The 27,699-nt window shown below is 42.4% G+C and overlaps 1 protein-coding gene across 1 annotated transcript; it reads right to left on the reverse strand.

Annotated features, from left to right (window-relative positions):
* Positions 1-847: 847 nt before the first annotated feature.
* On the reverse strand, positions 848-27,692 carry LOC133520024 (constitutive coactivator of PPAR-gamma-like protein 1). The gene is made up of 20 exons (XM_061854273.1): positions 27,537-27,692; positions 27,013-27,229; positions 24,770-24,948; positions 24,491-24,604; positions 24,224-24,370; positions 19,008-19,169; positions 17,957-18,152; positions 17,171-17,277; positions 16,411-16,593; positions 15,090-15,221; positions 13,159-13,300; positions 12,355-12,508; positions 11,812-11,937; positions 11,139-11,250; positions 8,662-8,886; positions 7,716-7,907; positions 6,113-6,282; positions 4,075-4,163; positions 3,874-4,001; positions 848-3,751 (listed from the first exon to the last, which is right to left on the reverse strand). Exons 2-20 carry the CDS (start codon positions 27,158-27,160, stop codon positions 3,686-3,688), a joined length of 2,772 nt encoding a protein of 923 aa, XP_061710257.1. The 5' UTR covers positions 27,161-27,229; positions 27,537-27,692; the 3' UTR covers positions 848-3,685.
* Positions 27,693-27,699: the final 7 nt, after the last annotated feature.

The following is a 27,699-nucleotide window of genomic DNA, read 5'->3' on the forward strand; positions in this document are numbered from 1 at the left end:
GATATGACATAGGCTATATAAATTTCGAAAATGGCGCCTGCAAATGAAAAAGGGGATCTTACCGTAGCAATGTAACTAATATAAGTATGAAATGAAAGCTAGGGAAAATACCATTTCAACAAACACTTAAGTCCGTAATAAAATTATTATAAAAACACAAATTAAACCCATCTGCTTAAAAACATTAACTGAAAAGGGAAAAGCAAGTATGTATCACAATTCCTATATTAGTTGAACTAAATACTTTACCGTTATGCATAACAAATCTCTATTCTTTGTGGACGATTGTACCTCAAATAATGCCTGTCAGGTCAGTTTCTGCTTTAACCTTTTTGAACTCTATTAAGTTAGAATAGCTTGCGGATTATGTACAAAAATTTGTACGCGGGGTCCCAGGAGGGTACCACATTTTATGTTGCACACGTTACCTAGGTTAAATATTTCGTACAATGCCTGATTGTGATTGCCTATCAATTTACACATTATTAAGACCGCCTGTTGTCTGCCTGTAAATTTAATCAATTGTTTATTTTTCTTGTATATTTTTACCGAGGTGTGCCACTAAAGAGTATTCTATCTATCTATTATTAAAGTTAATATAGGTAATTCTTACTTTCAGATGACATCTAAAAATAAACAAGATTTATATGAGAAGCTTTCCAAAATTGAATTAGAACTAGACAACTTGCTCGATGGGGGTGAGAAAGCCATCAGAGTACATCTGCTACACCAATATAATGATGTCAAAGACGCTGCTCAAATAGTCATCAATTACATAGCTAATGTCGAAGGAACCACTGTCACCGAAATCCATAAGCGTTTAAATCTCAGTGAATGAATAAAACAATTTCATAATGATGGAACGTTTTATTTGAAGACAAATACAACTGTTTACATTTTAAATTCATCCAATATTTTTTTGTGTCCAAACTAAATAGTAATGAACGTTTTTAAAGAATTCTCTTTATTAGGTTACATTCTAAGTTATAAGTGTTTTCAAAAAAGCCACAGTTCCACGTTTGCTACAGTTCAGTTACGAAAATGTTATGTATTACCACAAGTATTCTAATATATTTTGATTACAATTATGTTGACAATATTAAGTGACTATCGTCGGCAAACAAGTTTATAATGTAGTAAATGTTATAATATTGTTGGATAATCTAAAACTATAGTGAATAATGGATTTAAAAAGAGAAAAATAAAGTCTACTCCTTTGAATCACCACTAATGAACTATTACCTTTAAAGTATTTATGTGACGACAAAGTATATTTATTTAAAGAGCACGAAAAACGGTTTAATAACTCGAAAGGCATACGAAACGTCGATCGACTTGTAAAACTCACTCGGAACGTATGCGATCCAAAAGCAGTCCGCCTTTTCGTTATGAAACCGTTGAAATGTTATTTTAATCCTCTATAACATGCTTTATGCTGTTACACATAATTCTTAAAGAAATGAAAATACATTGAAGTTAAAATTCTAAACGCTACACATTCGTGTTTAATAAGCAAGCAATAATATATGTTTAAATATATAATATGTCGTAGTCGCCCGTGCGACGCTAGCGAGTGGCCGCGGGCGCAGCGCCGCTGGGCCGCCGCCGGGCCGCTGGGCCGCCCGCGGCTCGAAGTCAGATGCATTATAGTTACATTACTTTGATTGGCAATTACTTGGAACAGCGCAGTGGCTACTTATAAGTGTGCTCTGCACTAGAGTTCTGCTCATATTTCGATTGATAAAATCAATTATATGTATTATTGCAACATATGTTGTCTTCTGGCCAGGGTAAAAGCGTTCCAAAAATTGTAAAGTCTTCATTTGGTTCCATTCTCGATTGGCGCGAACTGTCCCTCGAATGTTCACGAGTAGACTCGAAATGGAATGTAACTGTTCAATACGTCGCGACAGTTGTGCCGCCAACCGAGTATCTTAGCAAGACTTTGTCTCAAATATCCTTGTTAGTCATTCCAGCTACATTAAGTATAACATTATAACAAATTTACAAAAATACATATAAAGTGAAGAACATTCGCAATATTGAGATCCCAAAAATGCGTATAAATATATCACTAACAATCTAAAATTTCCTATTGAAATAATACCCTATAGGATGAGGATAAGTCAACATGCGAATGTTCTTTCAGTTTCATTTAAACGTCTATTATAAGACTTAAGTCTATGAGTTTCAGACTCGTTTCAGGCAGTCCCACGAATCCTAAAGCACCAACCATCATTCAATAAATGCAATTTCTATTCTAAAAATTTCAACCCTCCCTCTATTATGGTATTACTGTTCGCAACCAGCCGTGTGCGGCCAACAATACAGCATAATAATAATGCTACACACAGTTCCCAACAACAACACTCAACCATCCTATTACGCCTAAATAACGTTTCATGAAGTACCGAAAACAAGTCTGAAAATAGCTGATTTAGTCCATGCTACCTAGCGAGTAACCAGGATCAACTAGACACCTGGGTCTTAAACAGGCATCACGTTTTATTAACCAAAACGACTACTCCGTATAAACCTTAATTTATAATTTCAATTAGTTGCTCTTGACTTGGCATGAGGGCCTAAATAAGCTGTCCTTTTTTATCTCCGAGAGAATAGGTGAAGGAAGGCTCTAACGCTTTAAGCGCTTCCATTTACAATACAGATAACATCGACTAAACCTAGCCAAAAAATAAAAATAATAATTTGGTAAATTGTAAATATTACTATATGTAAATAAATAATGCTGACTCAGTACTTTATATGCTTAAAACCAAAACATATTATTTACTAAGTCATCTCACTTTTAATTAAACGTGACTTAACAATGAACATGTTAATTTATTAATATATATTTTCTAATTATCACTTGTCAATTAACGGGTGCTTTCGAGGTTTGTCTATCTCACAGATATTAATACTACCATGTAACAAAACCTACTCCCTTTGGGCACTTTGTTATTTGCTCTGGCAACGTCGAGCATGCGTATCTGATACAGGAGTGTTAACTTACAGCATATCACAAAATATCCAAAGAGGCACTCTTCGTCTTATTAGGGTTTAGGGAGGCGGTCGCCTCGATCATGTCTCTTGTTATTAATATTAGAATTAATTGTACACATTATGTGACAATCAACGTAATATAAAATCAGTCTCTTATTGGGAAGTCTTATAGGTCTTGAGGCACGTATACTTGACCGGGCTCAGACAATAACAACATCGATACGAGGTGTTATTATTTATCTGATTCACAATTATTATGCAACCACGTGCTACATTATAACAACAATATTTAGACGTAAATTGTTAATTCCCAAAATGTCCCGGATGTTACTTTTATTGATAATAATGATAAGGAACGGAACGTTAGTAGAACACACAAATGCTATTATATAAATGTTATTTGTGCAAACTACTACATACGCGTATGTACGAATTATATTACTGGAAAGCTTTCCCCTACAAATGAACGCAATTGCTACCACTAAAAACCAACAATGACAACGGTTTACGACCGCGTGTTGCAACTGATCCGCCGCGCGCCGCCGCCGAGCGCGGCGGAGCGGACGGCAAGCTGAATATAAAAGAGGCATCTAACAACTACTAGAGTATAAATAGCTAACAAAATAAAATTGACTTTACCTCCGGTACAGTTTCAGAAAGTAAAAAAATCTACTTTTTAGTACTAATTAGAAACTGGGGCGTCACCTTGACCAATATGCTCTTTGTCCGAATTATGGCCCGTCTCCATCTAAAATATATTAACTGGCTGAGTTAAATGTTTCAAACTTGAAGAAAAAAAGGGAATAGAGGAAAGCTTTGTGGAAAGTCCTGTTGTAGTGTGGTGGTGGTAAGTATCTATTCAGCGGTCACCTTGTCGAGCGGTCCATTGGCCTCCAACGTCTGCACTACGTCAGTCTTCGGGTTCGAATTCTTCTTTTTACCTTTCCCAACATTTTTCTTGGCATTTTTTGCACTCTTAGTTCGCATCGGCTGTGCTCCTAAAACGGGAATGACTAATTAACAACATGTATTATAATAAAACTTATGATGTTAAAGGGAATAACAGAAGACCTTCGTTATCGTTGTCGGGAGCGGATTCATCCCCGTGTGGGCTGCCTTCCTCAGCCTGGGACCCCAGGTCTTCGGGACGCACTGTTTTACTGCAACATATAAAAGAGAATATTAGCTTGCCTAATTAACGTGGACAACTTTCTTTCAACAATAAACCAGTCAAACCGAAGTAGTGTGGGTATTAGATACACCGGATATTCGGTTACATGTATGTAAACAGTCACGGTTGTAATCGTACTTGTTTAGCATCTTAAAAAAAAAACTCCACGCATTCACATGCGCACTAATTTTGAACCTAGAAACGAGTCAGTGCGAACATTCACTACGAAACAGGTCAAAACATGCACAATTCCGAGTACGTGGCTATTCATCAAGAACCAAACGAGCGCTCGGCTAAAATGAGGTCATCCAAGACTACCAAATGATGTCAGTAATTTAGTAAAGTCGCTTTCCTCGTTGGGCGGTCGTGTGTGTGTGTGTGTGTGTGCGCCGTACGCGTTTCGTGTGTGTGTTTATGTGTGGGACAGTTACCCGTTGACGGAGAGCGTGGCGGGCTTGGCGGGCTCGTCGTGGTGCAGACGGCGGCGCGGCGGGCGCGCGGCGGGCGCCCCGCGGCCGCGCCCGCGGCCCCGCCAGCCGCGCCCGCCGTACGCGTTGCGTGTGTGTGTGTATGTGTGGGACAGTTACCCGTTGACGGAGAGCGTGGCGGGCTTGGCGGGCTCGTCGTGGTGCAGACGGCGGCGCGGCGGGCGCCCCGCGGCCGCGCCCGCGGCCCCGCCAGCCGCGCCCGCCGTACGCGTTGCGTGTGTGTGTGTATGTGTGGGACAGTTACCCGTTGACGGAGAGCGTGGCGGGCTTGGCGGGCTCGTCGTGGTGCAGACGGCGGCGCGGCGGGCGCGCGGCGGGCGCCCCGCGGCCGCGCCCGCCGTACGCGGTTCGTGTGTGTGTTTATGTGTGGGACAGTTACCCGTTGACGGAGAGCGTGGCGGGCTTGGCGGGCTCGTCGTGGTGCAGACGGCGGCGCGGCGGGCGCGCGGCGGGCGCCCCGCGGCCGCGCCCGCCGTACGCGTTTCGTGTGTGTGTTTATGTGTGGGACAGTTACCCGTTGACGGAGAGCGTGGCGGGCTTGGCGGGCTCGTCGTGGTGCAGACGGCGGCGCGGCGGGCGCCCCGCGGCCGCGCCCGCGGCCCCGCCAGCCGCGCCCGCCGCGCGCGCCGTACGCGTTGCGTGTGTGTGGGTATGTGTGGGACAGTTACCCGTTGACGGAGAGCGTGGCGGGCTTGGCGGGCTCGTCGTGGTGCAGACGGCGGCGCGGCGGGCGCCCCGCGGCCGCGCCCGCGGCCCCGCCAGCCGCGCCCGCCGCGCGCGCCGTACGCGTTGCGTGTGTGTGGGTATGTGTGGGACAGTTACCCGTTGACGGAGAGCGTGGCGGGCTTGGCGGGCTCGTCGTGGTGCAGACGGCGGCGCGGCGGGCGCCCCGCGGCCGCGCCCGCGGCCCCGCCAGCCGCGCCCGCCGCGCGCGCCGTACGCGTTGCGTGTGTGTGGGTTAGTTACCCGTTGACGGAGAGCGTGGCGGGCTTGGCGGGCTCGTCGTGGTGCAGACGGCGGCGCGGCGGGCGCCCCGCGGCCGCGCCCGCGGCCCCGCCAGCCGCGCCCGCCGCGCGCGCCGTACGCGTTGCGTGTGTGTGGGTATGTGTGGGATAGTTACCCGTTGACGGAGAGCGTGGCGGGCTTGGCGGGCTCGTCGTGGTGCAGACGGCGGCGCGGCGGGCGCGCGGCGGGCGCCCCGCGGCCGCGCCCGCGGCCCCGCCAGCCGCGCCCGCCGCGCGCGCCGTACGCGTTGCGTGTGTGTGGGTATGTGTGGGACAGTTACCCGTTGACGGAGAGCGTGGCGGGCTTGGCGGGCTCGTCGTGGTGCAGACGGCGGCGCGGCGGGCGCGCGGCGGGCGCCCCGCGGCCGCGCCCGCGGCCCCGCCAGCCGCGCCCGCCGCGCGCGCCGTACGCGTTGCGTGTGTGTGGGGATGTGTGGGACAGTTACCCGTTGACGGAGAGCGTGGCGGGCTTGGCGGGCTCGTCGTGGTGCAGACGGCGGCGCGGCGGGCGCGCGGCGGGCGCCCCGCGGCCGCGCCCGCGGCCCCGCCAGCCGCGCCCGCCGCGCGCGCCGTACGCGTTGCGCACGGGCGGCGTGTAGCCCACGTAGTGCGCCGCCTGCAACCATACCCACACTGAGGCCCGGCCGAGACGGCGATCTAATGTATCCACGGCCTCGGCGCCTCGCCGCCCGCAGGCGTCCAGGCCGCGGCCACACCCGAGGGTCACGCGCGTTTTTTAGCTGAGGCGTTGGAGCTCGCCTCATATGCCACTTACGTTTACACTTTCAGACGCTTGCGGTTAACATAAGCGGCGATGCACGTGCCGTTTTATGCCGTCGGGCTGTACTATAAAACTGCACGGCAACCGCTTTTTTGTTATATGTACATTAAGTACAAAATATTACATCACACTTGCTCGAAAAAGATCTTACTTCATGCAGGTGTACTGAAGGACAAAGGCCTATATTGTTCCCAAGGGAGTTATGGATTGTGGAAAAAAAGCTATAGCTCCCTAGGAAGTTATAATTTTTTTTTATGTCACTTATTCATACTAACCAAATAGCATAAATCTTCCCGTCCCCTCCGATCCCATTATCCTAGACCACATGTAATTTATGGGGGAACCACACGGGAGCTAGTATAGTGGTAGGTTAGGACAGCACAGTGAGTAGAGTAGAGTAGAGTAGCGTGTAGATTAGGGAATGCAATCTTGATCTTGCAAGATCAAGATTCCACCAAGATCTTGAGTGATTTTCCAAGATTCAATCTTGAAGGCCATCAATCTTGAATTTTGAAATCCCTTTCGCGATCTTGGCAAAATAGACCAAGATTGTAACAAGATTTTCAGACAGATTGCGCGTGAAACGTCATACGTGTTCATACCTGCGCGGCAACGCGCGAACTGTCTCGCGGCTCGCCTGAGCCGTCTCACGCGCCGCGCCGCGCTCGGCCGACCGTCTGACTGGCGACTAGCAACGGAGCGGGGTGTGTGTGTGTGAGGCGTGGGGTCGCGGGACGAGGAATGAATCGACCAATCACGTTCTACAATCGCGCGGTGCGCCGAATTTGTTTATTATTTAGTCGCAATTTGACAACTTTGCGACTAAATAATAAATTATGATCTCATTGCATTGTTGGCAAGAAACAATCAACATTTTAATGATTAAAATAAAATAAATGCAATAATGTATTGCATTTATTATTATAGTCACTAAAATCTTGATTGTTTCTTGTTAATTTTTGAAATAAACGTTGATTATTGTGTTCATGGAAAGTTGTTTACTTTGAAAAGTATACTCAATTATATAAAATAATCCAAAAATACTGGTTACTCTCAATTTACAGAATTTGACTCAAAAATAACGCCTTTTTTAATTATTCTGCTCAATCTGGAATAATCCCGATAATCTTGATTCGAGACCAAGATCTTGACCCGAATCTTGACAAGATCTTGAACTGACCAATCTTGATTCCGAAAAGAGACTCCAAGATCTTGAATGGTCAATCTTGGCCCAAGATTGCATTCCCTAGTGTAGATAGTATAGTGACCTGCGGGTAGCGCGCGCGCTGCGGGTAGTCGGCGCCCCACTGGCCGACCACGACGCCGGCGATCTCCAGCCGCGCGCCGCGCGCGCGCCCGCGCCAGCCCAGCCCGCCCACCACGCCCGCCACCAGCGGCAGCGGCGGCAGCGCCCACTCCACCTCCAGCCCCTCCAGGATCGCCTTGCGCATGCGCTCCACCTGCACACCGATACATCACTTCATAAACGACTGAGCGCATCGACATACTTCCGGGACCAAGAAACGTAAGCACCGAGCGTGCACGCTCAATGCCGATTCGGTTACGGCGACGGCACCCCGTCGGCACACTCGGAACGTGCGTTCCGTGGCCCTAGGGTATATTTAGGTATATGTGGCTTTCCATCAGAGATTCAGGGTTATTATTCATATGGAGCATAAGGACCCTTTAGGCATGGAAGGCCACTTATGTACACGAGATCGATATGTAACATATACGAGAAGGTAAAACAGAGATTTGAAACAGGTTCTTCAACGGCACTGGCCTATCGATAGATTTATAATTTATTTTTATACTGTGGCAAACAAGCATACGGCCAGCCTGATGGTAAGCAGTCTCCGTAGCCTATGTAGTAAGATAGATAGTGTTTGACAGTTACCACATAATATACAGTCACACGGCGCCGTATTCAATGAATACCTCATAAATAGAATCATTATTGAACCAGCTATATGTTAAGGAGGATAGTCAGAGTTAGATGACTTGTCAGCGTGGTGAAACAGAGGCCTGGTGACACTGTTGTAGTGACAATAATGCCAAGCAGTACCGTCTTTACCATAAGGTAGCCTCAAAGGAAAGACAGTAATAGTAAATTTGATTACCTATAATAAATAGATCATATAAAAATGTAACTTTCTTATGTGCGCAAGGGCCCCAGCATAGTTTAAGACGGCCTTGATGCCAAGTGTAGAGTACCTTGACGACGGTGTCGAGGTGGTTGTCGCAGAGCTGGGCGAGGTGCTTGCAGTGCATGGCGCGGGCGAGGTTGCGCTGCAGCAGCTTGCCGTCGAAGTACAGCCAGGGCGCGGCCACGAGCCAGGGCACGGGCGCGCCGCACGCGTCGTTGGCCAGCAGCGCCGCCTCCGCGCCCGCCATCACCAGCGCGCCCAGCTGCACGCCGCGCGAGCTGATGCCGTTCACCTGCGAGCACGACACATATCACTCATACATATTCAGCCCCTGCCGCCGCCCCTCACACTGCAGGTAGTAATTCTCTAAATAATGCTGCGGCAGGATCGAGCTCGAGTGTGTTTACATACTGCTCTACCAGGCTACCATTCACTTCGCTTTCGAGATTCAGAAGTAGCAGACGCTTTTTATCCTCTATTAGGTGCTTGGTGAGTACTGAGCGAAGGAGCAGAATGATAACACACAATCGTTCGCGCTGCAGGTCCTTTGACTTAAACCAGAAACAGAAGTTTTCAAGTTCAAATATACTTTTCTCCAATATGCTCGGAAATGTTCACCTTATTATAGCAAAAATAGTACGGGAAGTTCTTCGTTATGATCATACTCAATTAAAAAAATTCAAAGCATTATTGTCGTGTTTTAGCGGACGGGAAAGTTATTACTGTATTGTTTTTTACTTTTTAAAAACATGTATCCACTAAGAGAAACGCAAACAGCCAATTAATATAGCCGCGGGCCGCGTCTACACAACCCGGTCAGCATCATTTCAAGCTATAGGATAGTGTCGTGTAAGACCGTCGTGTATGATCGTGCGAATACTGCTCAATAAAATCAAAGATTATATACCTTTTATATTTTTTTAAGGATCTCATGCGTGCAAATACAGCTTATATTGCACAATTATATTGAATGAGCGAATATTGAATGGTACCGAATGGCAGAATAGTTGAGCCTTTAACCTTTAAAAAATAATTAAAGAGGGAAATTATTTTTGACGTTTTTGATGTGAAGGTTCGATTTGAGTGCTGGTTGATGTTTAAATTATGATTATTTTAGCTGATTTCCTCACATGTTTGGAGAAAAGTACTATATATGCCTCGGCATGAACAGCAATTAGTGGATTCGTCTACTTGTTGAATCGAAACTTGAAACTCATCCACGAATTGCCCTTTCCCGGCCTCTGCAATAATATACTATTACAGTACATATGGGGCTACTTTATAGCACTAGTGCGAGAAGTAGCATATTATGTTACTGTGTCGAACATTTAAAGGGCCATATGTACTGTAAAACGTTGTACGATACATGTGCGAATAGGTAATTCGCAACTCGTGTCGATTTAAAACACTCCCTTCGGTCGTGTTTTAATTTATCGCCACTCGTTTCGAATTTCCTATTTTTCGCACTTGTATCGTAATGTACTATTATATCATGTAGGCCTAGCAACATACAATTATGAATAGTAAGTATAACATATAAATTTCTTGAGCTAATTATCAGAGCAACTTATTGATGTTAATAGTATTCCATAATAATATTGAATTATTATACAGATCAAATTTAATACTAGGGAGAGACACATTTTTTTTCTTTCGCAATGATTATATCCGAACATATTCACTTTATAAAATAAAAAAATTATAGATAGCCGTATTCGTTTTGAAAGATATCCAACGATACCCTACACCATTGGATTAAAACGAAATAAAATTTTCAATAAAATACATTTCGTATGGGCCATACCCTAAAAAAAATTTTGTTTTTATGTTACCGTTCTGTTGCCATGTATGATTTATGTATTCATGCTAAATTGCAGCTTTCTAGCACTAACGACCACGGAGCAAACAGACAGACGGACGGACATGGCGAAACCGTAAGGGTTCTAAGTTGACTACAGAACCCTAAAAAGAGATGCAACACCACGCAAATGCGGTAGAGTGGGTAGTAATCGTAAGACATAAGGAGGTTAAATTGCAAATTAAATTGGAAAATGTTTTTTGGTAATAAAAGTAAAAGTTATCAAGCGGAGTGATTACATTTCTTCTGTAATTTTATGATAATGTTAATGTACAAAACTGAAAATTTTTCCTTGGTAAACTTCGTAGATAAGGGGGAGATTTTTACTATAAAAAAAAAATCTTGTGGAATGTTCAGTTTGAGCTCTTTCAAACGATACCCCACGCCACTTGACCTAGTATCTAAACTGAAATTTTGCGCCCTTTTAATATTGGTAATTTTCCATATTTAATAAAGAAAAAAAAATCCAATGCGTTTGGGTTAGCATTGTTCATGGCTATTCCAAATTTCGAATTTGAAAAATCGATAGCTTTAAGTAGTTCTCGAGATATTTATCAATGTGACAGAGGGACAGAGTCGCATCATAAGGGTTCCTTTTGTACCTTTTTGGTACGGAACCATAATTACCACAAATTATTGCATCAACGATGGTTGTCAATGTCGAGTATAATTGAGTAGAAACTTACCGTCATCTCTTGCAAGTGAAGGGCATTCATGAGATCATTAGAGAAAGCTGTGGCCAGAAATGCATCCAACTCCTGTCGACGCAAGATCTGAATTTGCGATGTCATTATGAATCTGTGAAAAGAAAAAGTAGAATTTTAATAGGGAGTATTACTGCAATGTTCTGTCGCCAGAGTGCAGCACTAGCACCTCTCATAAACCAAAGAATAACTTATACATACTCTGCCTTTAACTGTTATTAGATAAGTTTTCATAGATAATAAATTATGACATTGATGCATCAGGAAGGTTGGTTTACAAAAGGCCTACCGGGAAACGCGAAAGACGAAAGTCGGTTATCTGCCTCTTCATCGCTCGAATATGCAGTGATAGAGAGGTTTGATAACGCAATTCCGATTTTCTTGATTCGTGGTAGACCCTCAGATTGTGATGGATTTTGGGAATGGCGCCCCCTATGCACAGTTTCGCGTAATATTCCCTATTAGCATTTACGTATATAATCAACATTGGAAATGCAATCTTTTCCTAAAATTGCACTTTTTAGGGTTCCGTATAAAATTAGGGTAGGCTTCCTACCGTCCAGGTAGTCCAGTTGATGCTACACATCTCAAATGCCTAACTATAATAGATTGCCTATCGTCTGGAGAGTTGCGCCAACTCCAAGGGAATGTTTACCTCAGCACGGTGGCCAAGATGAGCAGGTGCTGCGGCACGTAGGACGTGTTGAGCATGAGCGGCGTGTCCGAGCGCATGCACGACAGGAACGCGCGCATGCGGCGGCACTTGTCATCTTGCGCGGTTCTAGAATACAATAAAATCGTGAATGAAAAGAAAATATTAGCGGTAAAAAGGTATGGGGTTAAAAGACTGAAAACTTTTTTGTTTCTTTATAAGAGTGACTGGTAAATCCAGCGCGTCTTCTGGCTAAACTGGATCATAATATCCAGATCATAATACATAGATATATTTGAAACGTGGTACTGAACGATACACATAAAAAAAACGCAATGAAACCATGACGCCCGTACATTTGTTACTTTTTTGTGGATTAACTCAGAAAAAATTATAAGAACTTCACAATTAAATCCTCTGAACAGTGGCACCGGCCAGTCGAGAACCACTCCAGGCACCATCTCAGGAGTCTTGCCGGGTTGATGCGCGAGTAATAGGATGAAATGATTATATAACAAATCGGCACTTATGGCATTCAAAGCTCACCCGAACCAAAGCCTCTGCACAGTAGGCACGGGCCAGTCAAGAACCACCCCGGGCACCATCTCGGGGGTCTTGCCCGGGTTGACGCGCGAGTAGATCCACTCGGCCACTTGCACGGTGCACGCGCGCTCGACTGACATGCTTGATGTGCCTTCATCTGAAAGTGACACTCAGGTTTTGTATATGATATGCTCTTCAATTTGATATCTCTAGCATATGGTCAGCTATTAGTCGCAAATCTCTTTAAGTATTTACTTCATTTGGTAGAAAAGAGGTTTTGCAATGCAAGAAACCCCGGACATATTCAGATTTAAAACCGTCCAAAACACACAAAATGTTATAAATCTCTTATTAATACATAAGACTTCCCTCCCATTCCATAAGCCCTCATGCGAAAAGAAAATACGTTAAGTAGAGAGTAAACTGATCTCTTCTCATCCACAGCGGTAAATAATAAATACGTCACCATATCAGGCCGCCAGGCTGATATAAAAGTGAATAAGCTGGCTGTGTTACGTTCAGTTTTTATATGCCAGAGTTGTTTGGGTGATGAGTACCCAATCGATCTGCTTTTGTACCCATTTTGATCTAATGGTCATATAGATATAACAATCGAACTTTCATTTTAGTACCTGGGATATAAAATCAAGAATCAAAATATACTAATCACTTAAAAAAAAAGGATTATGTCGCAGATCTTTATATGTCTGTTTTTAGATAAGTTTTATCACGTTCAGGTTGGCACCTGATACTAGTATCAGGTTACTAAAAGATTTGATAAGCAAAGTTCTTATTGCCTCTATGTACCTTTAGCCTTCTGTGCCATGAAGCGATGGTGGTGCATGTTGTAGAGGATGGCGTAGACGTTCTGGCGGATGGGGCGGTAGAAGTGGTGGATGGATGGGATCTCACGGTGGTTGTCATCTTCCATAAGGACAGGCAGCGCCACCTGGGTGGAGAAGATTTATTGATAATACGCCACAAATAATATAAACTATTTACTGTCTAGGTGGGCGACAGCGACAACTAGCCGGGGCACCTTTTAGTAGGGGCTAACTTTGGAGTTTTCTTCGAGTGAATTTAGTCTATATGGACAAAACAAAGCAAAGCTGCTGCTTTGTAGTCTAGAAGCCATCTTTGTTCTTCAGAAGAGAGTAATCTGTTCTTTAGAAATGTGATTTTAAGACGTAGTCACAGTTTTTGTTTGATTACTTATAATTAGGTTTGCTAAGCCTTAAGCCTGTGGAGTAAGAGTCTACCTTTCAACTGAGGAGTCTGGTTTAGGGCTTGGCAAAACGTAATTACTTGCTACAAGAAAATAACCGTGCAACTTGTTTATATACTAACTGCCCGAGAAAAATACGAGTAGTAGGTAGACCTAGACCTATAAGTAGGTACTTGCCTGGCGGTGCAGGGCAGTTGTCCGAGCTCGGGGACTTGTTGTAACTAGCGGGCAAGTACCTGGCGGTGTGTGAGGATGGCGAGCATGTGCGGGTGCATGAGGCCGCGCGCGTGGCGCTCGGCGCACGTGCGGAGCACCTCGGCCGGCGCGGGCGGGCAGTTGTCCGAGCTCGGGGACTTGTTGTAACTAGCGGGTAAGTACCTGGCGGTGTGTGAGGATGGCGAGCATGTGCGGGTGCATGAGGCCGCGCGCGTGGCGCTCGGCGCACGTGCGGAGCACCTCGGCCGGCGCGGGCGGGCAGTTGTCCGAGCTCGGGGACTTGTTGTAACTAGCGGGTAAGTACCTGGCGGTGTGTGAGGATGGCGAGCATGTGCGGGTGCATGAGGCCGCGCGCGTGGCGCTCGGCGCACGTGCGGAGCACCTCGGCCGGCGCGGGCGGGCAGTTGTCCGAGCTCGGGGACTTGTTGTAACTAGCGGGTAAGTACCTGGCGGTGTGTGAGGATGGCGAGCATGTGCGGGTGCATGAGGCCGCGCGCGTGGCGCTCGGCGCACGTGCGGAGCACCTCGGCCGGCGCGGGCGGGCAGTTGTCCGAGCTCGGGGACTTGTTGTAACTAGCGGGTAAGTACCTGGCGGTGTGTGAGGATGGCGAGCATGTGCGGGTGCATGAGGCCGCGCGCGTGGCGCTCGGCGCACGTGCGGAGCACCTCGGCCGGCGCGGGCGGGCAGTTGTCCGAGCTCGGGGACTTGTTGTAACTAGCGGGTAAGTACCTGGCGGTGTGTGAGGATGGCGAGCATGTGCGGGTGCATGAGGCCGCGCGCGTGGCGCTCGGCGCACGTGCGGAGCACCTCGGCCGGCGCGGGCGGGCAGTTGTCCGAGCTCGGGGACTTGTTGTAACTAGCGGGTAAGTACCTGGCGGTGTGTGAGGATGGCGAGCATGTGCGGGTGCATGAGGCCGCGCGCGTGGCGCTCGGCGCACGTGCGGAGCACCTCGGCCGGCGCGGGCGGGCAGTTGTCCGAGCTCGGGGACTTGTTGTAACTAGCGGGTAAGTACCTGGCGGTGTGTGAGGATGGCGAGCATGTGCGGGTGCATGAGGCCGCGCGCGTGGCGCTCGGCGCACGTGCGGAGCACCTCGGCCGGCGCGGGCGGGCAGTTGTCCGAGCTCGGGGACTTGTTGTAACTAGCGGGCAAGTACCTGGCGGTGTGTGAGGATGGCGAGCATGTGCGGGTGCATGAGGCGGCGCGCGTGGCGCTCGAGCACGTGCGGAGCACCTCGGCCGGCGCGGGCGGGCAGTTGTCCGAGCTCGGGGACTTGTTGTAACTAGCGGGCAAGTACCTGGCGGTGTGTGAGGATGGCGAGCATGTGCGGGTGCATGAGGCCGCGCGCGTGGCGCTCGGCGCACGTGCGGAGCACCTCGGCCGGCGCGGGCGGGCAGTTGTCCGAGCTCGGGGACTTGGTTTGGCGGCTCTGGAAATTGTTCACTTCATTATTTGAACTCACTAAAAGCAAGCATACCATACAGATGTGATGTTAAGGCCATAATAATACCAAATCCGAACATGATGGTCTGATGGAACAATAGGACCAGTAGAGAATCGTTGGTCCTTGTCATAGGCTCATTTTTCATTTTAGTCTACTACTAAATGCTCCTAAGTATCATAAGTGACAAAACGGTATGCGGCTTGCTGTTCCTCGCCAAAGCTTGAAGGGCAACAACGTAAGTACCCGACTAAATTACATAGGTTTTGTCCATATAGGTATTATTTTTTTTGTAATAAATATGTGTTTTGATAAAGTGAAGATAACAAAGATATTGTATTGTCGCTAAAGTTCTTGTGTAGGTATTATATTAATGAAATATTTTGATAATGTTTAGTTAAACATCAAATCTCCTCCATGATCAGCTATTATAATTTTAAGTTTTTATTTTATTTGACTGGAATATCATCTTTGTTACTTTAGAAGTGAGTATGATGGATGGTTAACTAATTAATGAAACCAAAATTAAAACAGTTTGAAATGGAATGGATTTAAATTAATCTGCAGAGCCAAAGCAAAGAACAATTACAAAACAAAAACACACATGTTGATCTCCGTGACATTTGAGACAACAGAAGCACAATGCAGTCACACTGGGACTGACGCTTAGCATTGCTAGATGCAGTTAGGTGTTCATGCTTTCCATTTTGAAGACTAGTGATGGTCAATAGTCACATCTTAGAATAATAAAGCCGAGAAGATGGGTCCCAGCACATTCAGGACTCTGGCTTCCCATACTGTGATGAATATTTTTACATTCATTTAACGCATTCACTGCTAGCTCACGCTATGGGCTTCACTTTTAGCTGATTACATGTTTATTTATTGATTACAACGAGTCTGACGCGACATAATCATATTATTTTTATGTTATTCGACGTTTCAGTCACCACAGTTGGTGATGCATTGCATTAGATCCGTTATAGCCATATACAGAACGCGAGAGTTTATAGTGCTAGATCACATGTTTGTTCCGCTTTGTAGTGAAAAGCGCCTAAGAACCCGCCGTCGTCGGCAGTGAATGTGTTGATATTAGTAATTGAGAGTTATGTTCTGACTTTAAACATTGGCTTTATTGAATTATATTTCTAGGCTTTAATATTCTTAAGAGTCACACCTCTTTCGTTGCAGCTTGTTTCTCTACAGGTTTAGGTGCAGGTTTCTTCTGTTCGGCGTCGCCACCCTCGAGCGACATGGAAGCCATGGCTTGCCCCACCTCCATCGTCCTCTCGTCGGTGCTAAAGTCAGCATTCATTGACGCGTTTGCTGTAGCCAATTTGTAATCGTCCAAGCCTTTTTGCTGTAATTTAGTGTTTTAAAAATTTTGGTAAGTGCTCAGAGTATGAAAAGGAACTTATACATAAAAATAAAATGAATTTTAAAACAAACGAACGTATTCACCGCGGAATTTTCTAGGAAATAGTTTCACGAAACGTGCCGGAAGAGACGTGAGACAAAACATCAGAGGACTACGGCTATCCCTGACTTGTAGTGCGGAGTCAGGGTGGTCTTGCTGATTTGCAATATTTGTTCCAGTCAAGTCAGAGGAAGGGCCTACATTTGACACATGTGGCTAAGTTGTCAGTTCCATGGTTTGAGCATGTTGCATATAATTGCCAGATATATCGCGCAATTTTGTTTCACATAACCGCTGACATGAATCGCAATACATTAATCCCCTAAAAAACTCACAGTTCTTAAATCCAAATAGACATACATAAATAATTCATAAAAACTAAAAAATTTACTCTGCACTTTTAATTTTGAATCATGCATATAGTGACCTAGTATGAATTTTGTATGCCAATGTATAGGATGACGATGAAAAGGCGTGGATGATCGTAGCAAGTAGTTGTATAATAAAGATGGAAGTAAACCTCGTGTTCGGATGACTCGGTCGCTAATTTGGAAGTGTCCAAATCGGCAGAGGATGACTGTGGACTGTCGGGTTTTTGATTCCTTTTGTTATTTTTCGGGCGGCGACCTAATAAGAAAGAAACATATGTTATACAATACTTAACACAATTTCTGTTTTGTCCTATGGTCGACGAGTAGAGAATACCTTAAAAATTAAATAAATAATTTGCATTAAACAGCCTTTTCAAATAATATACTCGGCGGGTACGTCAGAGAAACCTACAGTACCGGCCAATAATATATCACCTGTTTTTACGGTACTTTAGGTAAGTCTAGTAGCAGTCCTTTGTGAGAGTGATGAGAAAAAATTGACTCAAGTAACGGTTATTTATAGAGGTTTTTTGTTTTAATGTATGACAAGTTCCTTTTTTTATTAGTGCTTTATTAGTAATATGCTGAGCCTCCTATTGTAATTCACAGTATTTCATTGCAGTATTCGTCATATATTTGTATAAAATGACTAGTAAAATATGCAATCTACAAACTAACCTATATTGTTTACTCTATACATGCTCATACAAAAACACACAAAGGTGATATATTATTGTCGGGTACTGTAAATGTTGATGCACTTAATAATATGAATTATGTGCTAAAGTAGTATTCGGGTCAGTCACTAAATTCTAAGTATGATAAATGTTTATTTGGTTGCCTTTGTGAGATTGTCATTGCCTTCAACAAACATTGTTAGAAGGGGAACAATCTAGCAGTGGCTATCTAATGAGATATAACTTTATATAACTTACCAGTGGCAGTTCTGTATTTGAGGAAGCCATCTTTGGTGCCATTGAGATAATACTGAACGGCCTGTTTGAGCTTGGCCGCCCGGAGATCATTGAGGTCGCCGAATATTTCGATACACGCGCTGTCCATGTCGGACGATGGCAGGTCGCGCACGAACTGGCTTACGGCCTTTATCAACGTTTCTGGCGGCACTTGTTGCTGTCAGGAAACCAAACGGAACCTTTAGCTTGATGAAAGTAAAGGCATCCACACCCCAGTTAACTTTTGTGGAGCAACAGTAAGGAACTAGTTAAAGGGTGTATTCCCATCTGTGCCCGTTCCCCTGGGGAGATTTCCATTTATCCCCGCCGGCTACAGATGGGAATAGGTGCATTCCGGGGACAGATGGGAATGAAGCCTTCCCATTTGTGCCCAGTGGGGATAGATGGGAATGAAACTATTTCCATCTGTTCCCGCTGGGGACAATTGGGAATACACCAGTTAAAGTTACCTAATGTTGCCATGTTGCACAGTGTTGCTCTACAATAGTTAACCGATCACGGCATGGATAGCTATATGTATCGATGCCTCCTGTCCACACTGTGGAAGAGGAGACTAGCTTACACTTTCTAACAGAATGTATTATGTATGCGGCACCGCCATATAATACATTCAGTAGACATCCTGAAAGAAGAAGAATTAAAGGACGTCGAACTTAAAGATGTCCTTCTGTTCTGCAGGAAAACAAGAAGATTTGAGAATAGTTTGGGAATGCCGCCGAGATAGTAACCTGCTGCTCCAACCTCAGGGAATTGGGCTGAATGAACGCGACACGTGATCGACAGCCCGCCTGTTTCCGACCGGGCGTCCCTACACTACATCTACATCTAACCATGGCAACAAGTATTACTATAAAGTTGATTCACCCATTATTTTTATCGATTATTTTTAGTCCCGCCAGTTCAGTTATAAAGGACCACTAAAGTCAACAAAGGTTATTTTCCCAGTGCCCCAGAGGGCCTCATATGGTTAAACCCTCAAATAATAAATAAATAATATTAATAATAATTATACCTTTTTCTGAGTAATTCCTAATCGCTTGTAGAAATCAGTGAGGCTCTGCTCCGACAGAATGGTACCACCGAGAAGTGCGGCCAAGAGGCAGAGGCGGTCCTGGGGCACGTCCAGCAATTGGGGCAATTCATGGATCTTGTATTCTTTTGTTTCCAAGGAAGACTGCAAAAGAATATTGATCTGAAGTCTCTGTAGTTTGAATTGATTTCATAATAGTTAATAATTGGTAATATAAATTATTGTTGACTACCCAATTATCTATACCAACTTTTACACGGTTAACTTTTTCTGGCGAACAGAAGCTCGTAAGATTTTAACCACGCATTTCTGAGGCCAAATTAAGGAACCAATGTTACATGACTCAGTCAATTTTGCAAAAAAAAATTCGGTTTATTTTTTCGATTTTTTAATTAACTTATTTTTTTAAATGAAATGTTATTGGTAAAAACTGTTACTTAAAATGAATTTTTACTTTTTTTTTAAACCTAGTTTTTGCATAGTGTAATAAGGATATTTAGACTAGGTCCTATAGCGTCAACATCACCATCAAAAAGGCGTTTTGCACTAAGTAACAATAAAAAGATATTTTCTTTTAAACTGGTATTAACTTTGAAAGCAGGCGAATTCCAGTTCTAGATTTTAGTTCTTAAATATGACCAGAAATACACTGTTAAAATCTTTCGTGTTCCTCGTGAGCACCGTGTACTACGATCATCGAGTAGGTATAGTTTCTATTTTTCTCCGTGAGCTTCTACGGATTATCGTCTTATCTATTGTTTAAAAACCGCAAAGGCGCGTGCCACTATGAAGAAATGGTCAAGCCGCATAGGTAGCGTTTATTGAATTACTACTCTATTGAGCACGGAATAAGATTCATTATGAACTAATACAGAATTCTAACAGAATAGCTGTCTGATCTCTATTGGTGCGTCTAAGGTAGGCGACTAAACGCTCTCAAACCAGCTTAACTTGTGACACTGCGATCCGAAACAAAGATACGTATTCGAGGGTTATCCGCCTCTGGTCAAACGAGTGATTAGTCAAAATACGCTTTTTGTCAAAGGCTCGTTTGGTCAAACAACGATATGCCAAAGTCGCATTTCGTCAAAACGTTTTTGTCAAAGGCTCGTTTGGTCAAATGTGGGTTTTGCCAAAGACGCGATTCATCAAAGTTGTTTTTGGTCAAAGGTAGGCTTTGCCAAACTATAATATTGTCTAAGTCGCGATTCATTAGATAATGCTTTCGATAGTTAATGGTACAGTCAACCTCATAAGTAGCTGAACACTTTACTACCTGATTTTAAGAAAACGGGACTTAATCGCGTATATTCATGTTTATTACCTTGTCGCTTGTTCGCTTTACTACCGTGTCGCTTTCACTCATTAAAACAAATTCGTATGGTACAGTTAACATGACGCTTAATGCGACAAGGTATAAAACTGTTCAGCTCACCGTACCCCCTCTGGTACAGTAGTACTACCAGGTAGTTCTACTGAAAAAACTAACGATTATAAAACGAAACACTAAAACAAACAAAATCGTCAGTTTGTGTATGGTTTTGCCCCTTCTCCCAGAAGCTAATATTGATGAAGGGTTACATTATATACTAAAAGAAAATAAAGTTATGGGAAGTAACAATAAGCTGGAACTATTCTTATCTTATGTTCAAGATCATTGGATGCCGAAGAAAGCTTTGTGGTGCACTTTCGGTGAGCGGCACCGGACAAATAACGTCTGTGAGGGTTGGAACGGTCAGTTCAACAAAAGTTTTAAAAAAAGACCAACCATTTTGCATCTTTTAAAAATCCTTAAGAAGGATGCCATGTTTCACGCTGTTAACGCAGTGACATCAGAACCTGCAAAAAAACGGTCTAAGCCTGTTGTAGATAGGAACACTTATATTCAGCATGTTCAAATGCAGCTAATTACAGGGGAAATCGATGTTCCATTATTTATGGAAAAATTACGTTAATTTGTTCTCGAGTTAATCTCAAAATTAACTATAAATAAAAATAAAATTACATTCAGTTATTTATTTTATTATAATAGGTACGTTTAACATTTTACTTCAATGCCGATGTAACTGTTAGTTGTATGCATTGCAATACGCTCTTAAATATTTCTACAATGTCTTCCGTATGCTCCTTTTCAAAGCTGTCTGCGGTTGTAATTGCTTCATCAATAATATTAGTCCACTCTTCCGTGTCCATGTGCTGCGAACACAGTAGTGTATCTGGTTGTAAATATAAAGAATATTTACTGAGTAACATTGCCTTGTGAAAATCGGAGGGCCGGTGAAGTCTCAATTCGTTGCACCCATTAATAAGACATTTGTCTTCGTCTGCTGCAACTGCACGTCTTAACATATTTTTTCCGGAATTTAAATGTTTTATTTTTCAAAATTCACACAGTTGATATGTCATGAATTAAATATGTCATGAATATATCTTAACACGACTTTATCCCGATAGCACCAAAGGCGTGTTAAGATAAATTTGGCTACTTTATGTGGCAAGATCTATCTCATTCTGACTGAAAGAAATATTTTTAGGAATATCACTTTTGACAAGACCATGTTTGGCCAAACGAGCCTTTGACAAAAAGCACATTTTGACGAATCGCACTTTTGGCAAAACCATGTTTGACCAAACGAGCCTTTGACAAAAAGCACATTTTGACTAATCACTCGTTTGACCAGAGGCGGATAACCCGTATTCGAAGACCTCGCTTGCACTGGTAATGCGAGCGCACGGCTAGCTAGCGCCAAGGAAGCAATGTTATGTTTCTCGAGGAGCAGGTAAAAAAGCGGCCAAGTGCGAGTTGGACTCGCGCATGAAGGGTTCCGTACAATTTAAGACGTATTAAAAAAAATCTACTTACTAGATCTTGTTCAACATTTTACCACTTTGGACACACATTTTACCACTTTGGAAGTGTCTCTCGCGCAAACTATTCAGTTTAGAAAAAAATGATATTAGGAACCTAAATATCATTTTTGAAGACCTATCCATACATACCCCACACGTATATGTTTGATGAAAAAATTTTTTTTTTAATTTTATGACGTCTTAAAAAAAAACTACTCACTAGATCTCGTTCAAACCAATTTTCGGTGGAAGTTTGCATGGTAATGTATATCATATATTTTTTTTAGATTTATCATTCTGTTATTTTAGAAGTTACAGGGGGGGGGGACACACTTTTTTTTACTTTGGAAGGTTCTCTCGCGCAAACTATTCAGTTTAGAAAAAAATGATATTAGAAACCTTAATATCATTTTTGAAGACCTATCCATAGATACCCCACACGTATGGGTATGAAGAAAAAAAAATTTTTTTTATTTCATGATGTATTAAAAAAAACTACTTACTAGATCTCGTTCAAACCAATTTTCGGTGGAAGTTTACATGGCAATGTATATCATATATTTTTTTTAAGATTTTTCATTCTGTTATTTTAGAAGTTACGGGGGGGGACACACATTTTACCACTTTGGAAGTGTCTCTCGCGCAAACTATTTATTTTAGAAAAAAATGATATTAGAAACCTCAATATCATTTTTGAAGACCTATCCATAGATACCCCACACGTATGGGTTTGATGAAAAAAGATTTTTTGAGTTTCAGTTCTAAGTATGGGGAACCCCCAAAATTTATTGTTTTTTTTTTCTATTTTTGTGTGAAAATCTTAATGCGGTTCATAGAATACATCCACTTACTAAGTTTGAACAGTACAGCTCTTATAGTTTCGGAAAAAAGTGGCTGTGACAGAATCGGACAGACAGACGGACATGACGAATCTATAAGGGTTCCGTTTTTTGCCATTTGGCTACGGAACCCTAAAAACAGGGCCGGATTTTCACACAAATATATTTGGGTGGTTTTACGTTCTTTAATTTAAAGAGATGAAACATAACACTATTTAAATAGTAGGTACACATCTAACAGAATGGGTTTGTGTAATTACAATAATAACGAGATATACTCATTTTTATAATCAACTGTTTAAATAGTTGTTTGCTAATTTTAAACTTTAAACAGGCTAATTTTAAATAAACAATAAAACAATGGTAAAATAGTAATAAATATGTATATCCATTTAACAATCCCGTACTACTAATGTTAAAATAGACCTATATGTTATAATTATGTACACTAAAATAAAGATATTATTTACAATAGAGTACACATTTAGTAAAACATTTATACAAATTTATATTATGAGTCAACAAAAAAATAAGTAACATATACATAATAGTGTATGCATAAAATAAATAAATATAAAACAAAATATGCATATCGTTTAGAGTCAAATCACGCTAACTCTTTCAAGCAAACCATACAAACAGTGTCAGTTTGTAAGAAGTCTGAAGAGTTAGCGTTATTTCGTAAAACCACCCAAATATATTTGTGTGAAAATCCGACCCTGTTTTTTACCTGCTCCTCGAGAAACATAACATTGCTTCCTTGGCGCTAGCTAGCCGTGCGCTCGCATTACCAGTGAAAGCGAGGTCTTCGAATACGTATCTTTGTTTCGGATCGCAGTGTCACAAGATAAGCTGGTTTGAGAGCGTTTAGTCGCCTACCTTAGACGCACCAATAGAGATCAGACAACTATTCTGTTAGAATTCTGTATTAGTTCATAATGAATCTTATTCCGTGCTCAATAGAGTAGTAATTCAATAAACGCTACCTATGCGGCTTGACCATTTTTTTAAAGTGGCACGCGCCTTTGCGGTTTTTAAACAATAGATAAGACGATAATCCGTAGAAGCTCACGGAGAAAAATAGAAACTATAAATAGCTAATGTATGTATTTATAAACAAATATCAGGCAGTAAACAATATAAAAACCTTTATCACAAATTGAATTAAGAGTCAATAGAAAATGGGAATAAAGTCAATAGGCGGGTCCACACAGAGCGAGCATACGCGCGAGGCAATTTCCTCACGCACAAACCGGCCAGTGTAGACGTGCCTCAGCCGAGGCGGGGCGCTCAGGCGAGGAAAACGCGCGCGCCTATGCTCGCTCTGTGTGGACCCGCCTAATCTATATGTACGTGTCAATTCCATATACATATTAACTTACAGAATATAATTGATTATCCAATAAAAAAAAATCAATTGGAGAAATCAAGAAAAGCACATCTTTATACTTAGCAATGATATTGTTTTGATACAAGCAAAATCAGATGCATTGCCTATATAATAATTACCCTGTATGTTAGCTTCAGCTGTGACGAGCTAAAGTATCGCGGAGGTTGGAACACCAGGTACTCTCCAGAGCAGCCCACCAGACCAGCATAGGATTTCTCCCGGCAAAGGCCTACCACTTCCTGACAATGGTCATCAGAGGATACCATCTGCAGAGATAAGGAAAATATATTATTGACACAAAATATAAAAATTATGTTATAACTAGGAGTAAAGAAAAACAGATTCTCTCCTTGAAATATAAATAAATAAGATTGATGTAAACTCACAATGGGTATATTCAGATATCTCAGTGCAGTTCGAAGACATGAATGTAGCCCCATTGGTGGCACCCACCATACTTTGGGTGGAGGAGTACCCTTTGTGACAATATGGCGCAATACCTGAAAAAAAAAAAAGTTTTCAGATTGACAGTATTTTCAGAAACCTAACTAAGGAACATATAAATAATTTTAATAAAAATAAGATCATAATGAAATGTTACAAAATAAAAATCAAAAGCTTAAATTCAGACTTAATCAATTTTGTTGAATAAAACATAGACTAACAGAGTTGACTCTCTGCCTGTAAGTAGACTGTGTCTGGATCCAGTGCTGCGGAGCCACTGGCGGAGCAGGGTGCGCTCCGTTGAAGCAAACACATAGTGCCACTTGGTGCTCAGCAAGGGCCTGCGCCAGGGTGGTTAAAAATTGGACACAGCGGGCCCACTGTCCTCCACATGCCCAATCTAAATAATAAAAACAAAAATGTTAACTTTTACAACAATGAAAAAAAAATTATATAATTAATCACCATAGCACATAATATTTATGGTTTTTGATGAAATATATTTTTGTTGTCTACAAACTAAATAAAAAATAGTTAACTCCAGAGTCCAGGTCTTGTTTGTTTTGATATTGCAGTAAAATGATTAATGTCTAACCGCAACGAATGCTCAAAAGAAGTAATAGAGAGAAAATGCTTGGAACACAATTTTTTTGACTTTGGACAAGTTAGGAGGTGAACATATCAAAAGTCCCCGCCCATAGGGGAGAGCCCTTGAGCCGGGGGGAAGGGGGTTTGATTGGTCCCATTTTTCGGTTTTTCGATCATATCTCGGAAACAACACGTCTTAGCAACATGTCCACTGATACAAAATGAAAGTCGATTCAATTTGTTACAAGTTTCATTCAGTCAAGTTGTTTAATATTTTGTATTATATTTCTTGGATTATCCAAACTTTCAATTTTACTACATCAGTAAAGCTGCTAGGCCAGCGGTTCCTAACCTGGGGGTAATTACCCCATTAGGGGTAAAACTGGTATTTTATGGGGGGTAATAAGCTTCATTAAATTTAATATAACAGAAATTAGACCTGTAAGAAAGAGTATTGATATTTATTGGGAGTAGGGGTAAACCTAAACGGGGTAAAAGGGGGACCTTGTCGAGAATACGGTTTTTCTGGGCCTTACTTTAGATTGTAACCTGCAATGGGCCCCTCACATATCTGCCCTGGCGAAAAGGCTGAGCTCTGCCGCGTATGCAGTAAGAAGAATCAGGCAGTTCACTGACGTGGAGACAGCTCGCCTAGTTTACTTCAGTTACGTTCATGGGAAACTGTGTAACATTTTATAACAAAGTACCCTTAGAGGCATGGACCCTGCCCTATACTACATTCAAGAAATACGTCTCTTGACGTGAAACATGTATTTCATACACTTTTTTATTTTTTAATTCTTTGACACTTGGAGAGCCTTTACACCTCCAAATTTTATTAATGTCATCATTATTGTGTATTATTACTTTCTCAGACCGTGGAGACCTTATACATCTCCAAACTTAATGTATTAACTGTGGAGACTATATGTCTCTGTAATATTGTATAATATTCTTGTCTTGGTACATACTAGTTATGTATTCTGTAGCATTAGTTTATGAGACTGCTAGCTTAACAGGCCAGATGCGATTTATTTATTTAGTATAAATTTTATTTTGACACTTTGAGAGACTAAAGTCCTCCTCCAAATCTTATTAGTATTCTGACATTGGGGACCTTTTACATCTCCAGATTTAATGTATTTTTAACCATAGAGACTATACATCTCTATTGTATTGTAGTAATTATTTATTTTAAGATTATGTCGTAATTCTATGGAAATAGGATTAATAGGACATAGTAAACAATATGTCACTATAAGCGAAGTCATCTTATCCAACTGTATTACAAAGATTTTATATGGAAACCCAACTTCGCCCTGTAATCACATCATAATAATCAGTTGGTAAATATAAGCAGTCATAATAAACAACCACAAATGAATAAGACCCAAATTTTCCAAGATATAAGTGAAAACTGAAAAAGAGACCTTCAAACCCCCCTCTCGCCCCTGGCTCAAGGGCTACGGCCGGGGACTTTTGACTAATCCAAACAATTGTGTTCACCTCCTAACTAGTCCAAACAATTGTGTTCCAAGCATTTCCCTGTATACCTTCTAGTTGCTTGGGTTACCTATAAGTCAAAGTGCAGTAAAATCAGATAAAAATGTTGTTTATTTGTTACTCTTTTCTGTTTTTGAATCACAAATAATCTTGAACAACTTTTTTCCAGAAGCTAGAGCAGCAGTAGCTCAATAGACAAAAAAGTATAATAATGCTTATGTAGGTATATCCCACAGATCTGTTTTTAGTACAAGGTTTCAAACAAGTTGCAAATAAATGTCAAATGTCATAAATTTGTTATCTTTAACATAGAATCGTATTAATGCTAAGCAAATACAATACACAATAATAACATCAAAATTTCGTGACTTGCCAGAGAAATATCCTCCATATAGGCGGTCCAGACACCCCTCCGCGTCAAGCACGAGTCGGAAGCCGCCGGCATGATTTCGTGCAATCCGAAACAAATCCACACCCACTCCCTCATTTTCTAAATAAGTCTGTAGATCCTGTATGCCCATGACTCGTGGCAGTAGCAGAACTACTCAGTAAAATAATATAATCAAATACTATCTCACGGCGAATTAATCCTGAAAAAGAAATCATCGATTTGACGGGAAATACAAATGCATATCCGGAAGAAGAAATCAATGGATTATTACAAAACGCAATAAATAAAAAGCGTAACGGATCTCGGAAAAGTGGACTGAATGGCAATATTTTGTTCACGCAAACTGAAGCCGGCACGTTACCTTCCTAAAATTAACAAACACGGGTAGTATTTTCGTCATCTAACATTGAGTAGTTACAAAAGTACTTACCCAGCAAGTAGAATTCACAATAGTAATAATGATAACTACACTATTATCAATAAAATGGTCAATTATTGCTACAAACCTTGATTAGAAAACCATGCCAGCAGTGAAGGATAACCGCAAGTTGAAAACGGAAGCCATTTGTAATTATCTAAAATAGATGTGTTTAAGGAGCCAGCTATAGGCACCATTAAAAAACGTCAAAACCGTTCTGCATGCACTGAAAGTGTTTTATGGTGGGCATC

This window comes from Cydia pomonella, chromosome 7 (genome assembly GCF_033807575.1).
Source record: "Cydia pomonella isolate Wapato2018A chromosome 7, ilCydPomo1, whole genome shotgun sequence".
NCBI classification, from domain to species: Eukaryota; Metazoa; Arthropoda; class Insecta; order Lepidoptera; family Tortricidae; genus Cydia; species Cydia pomonella.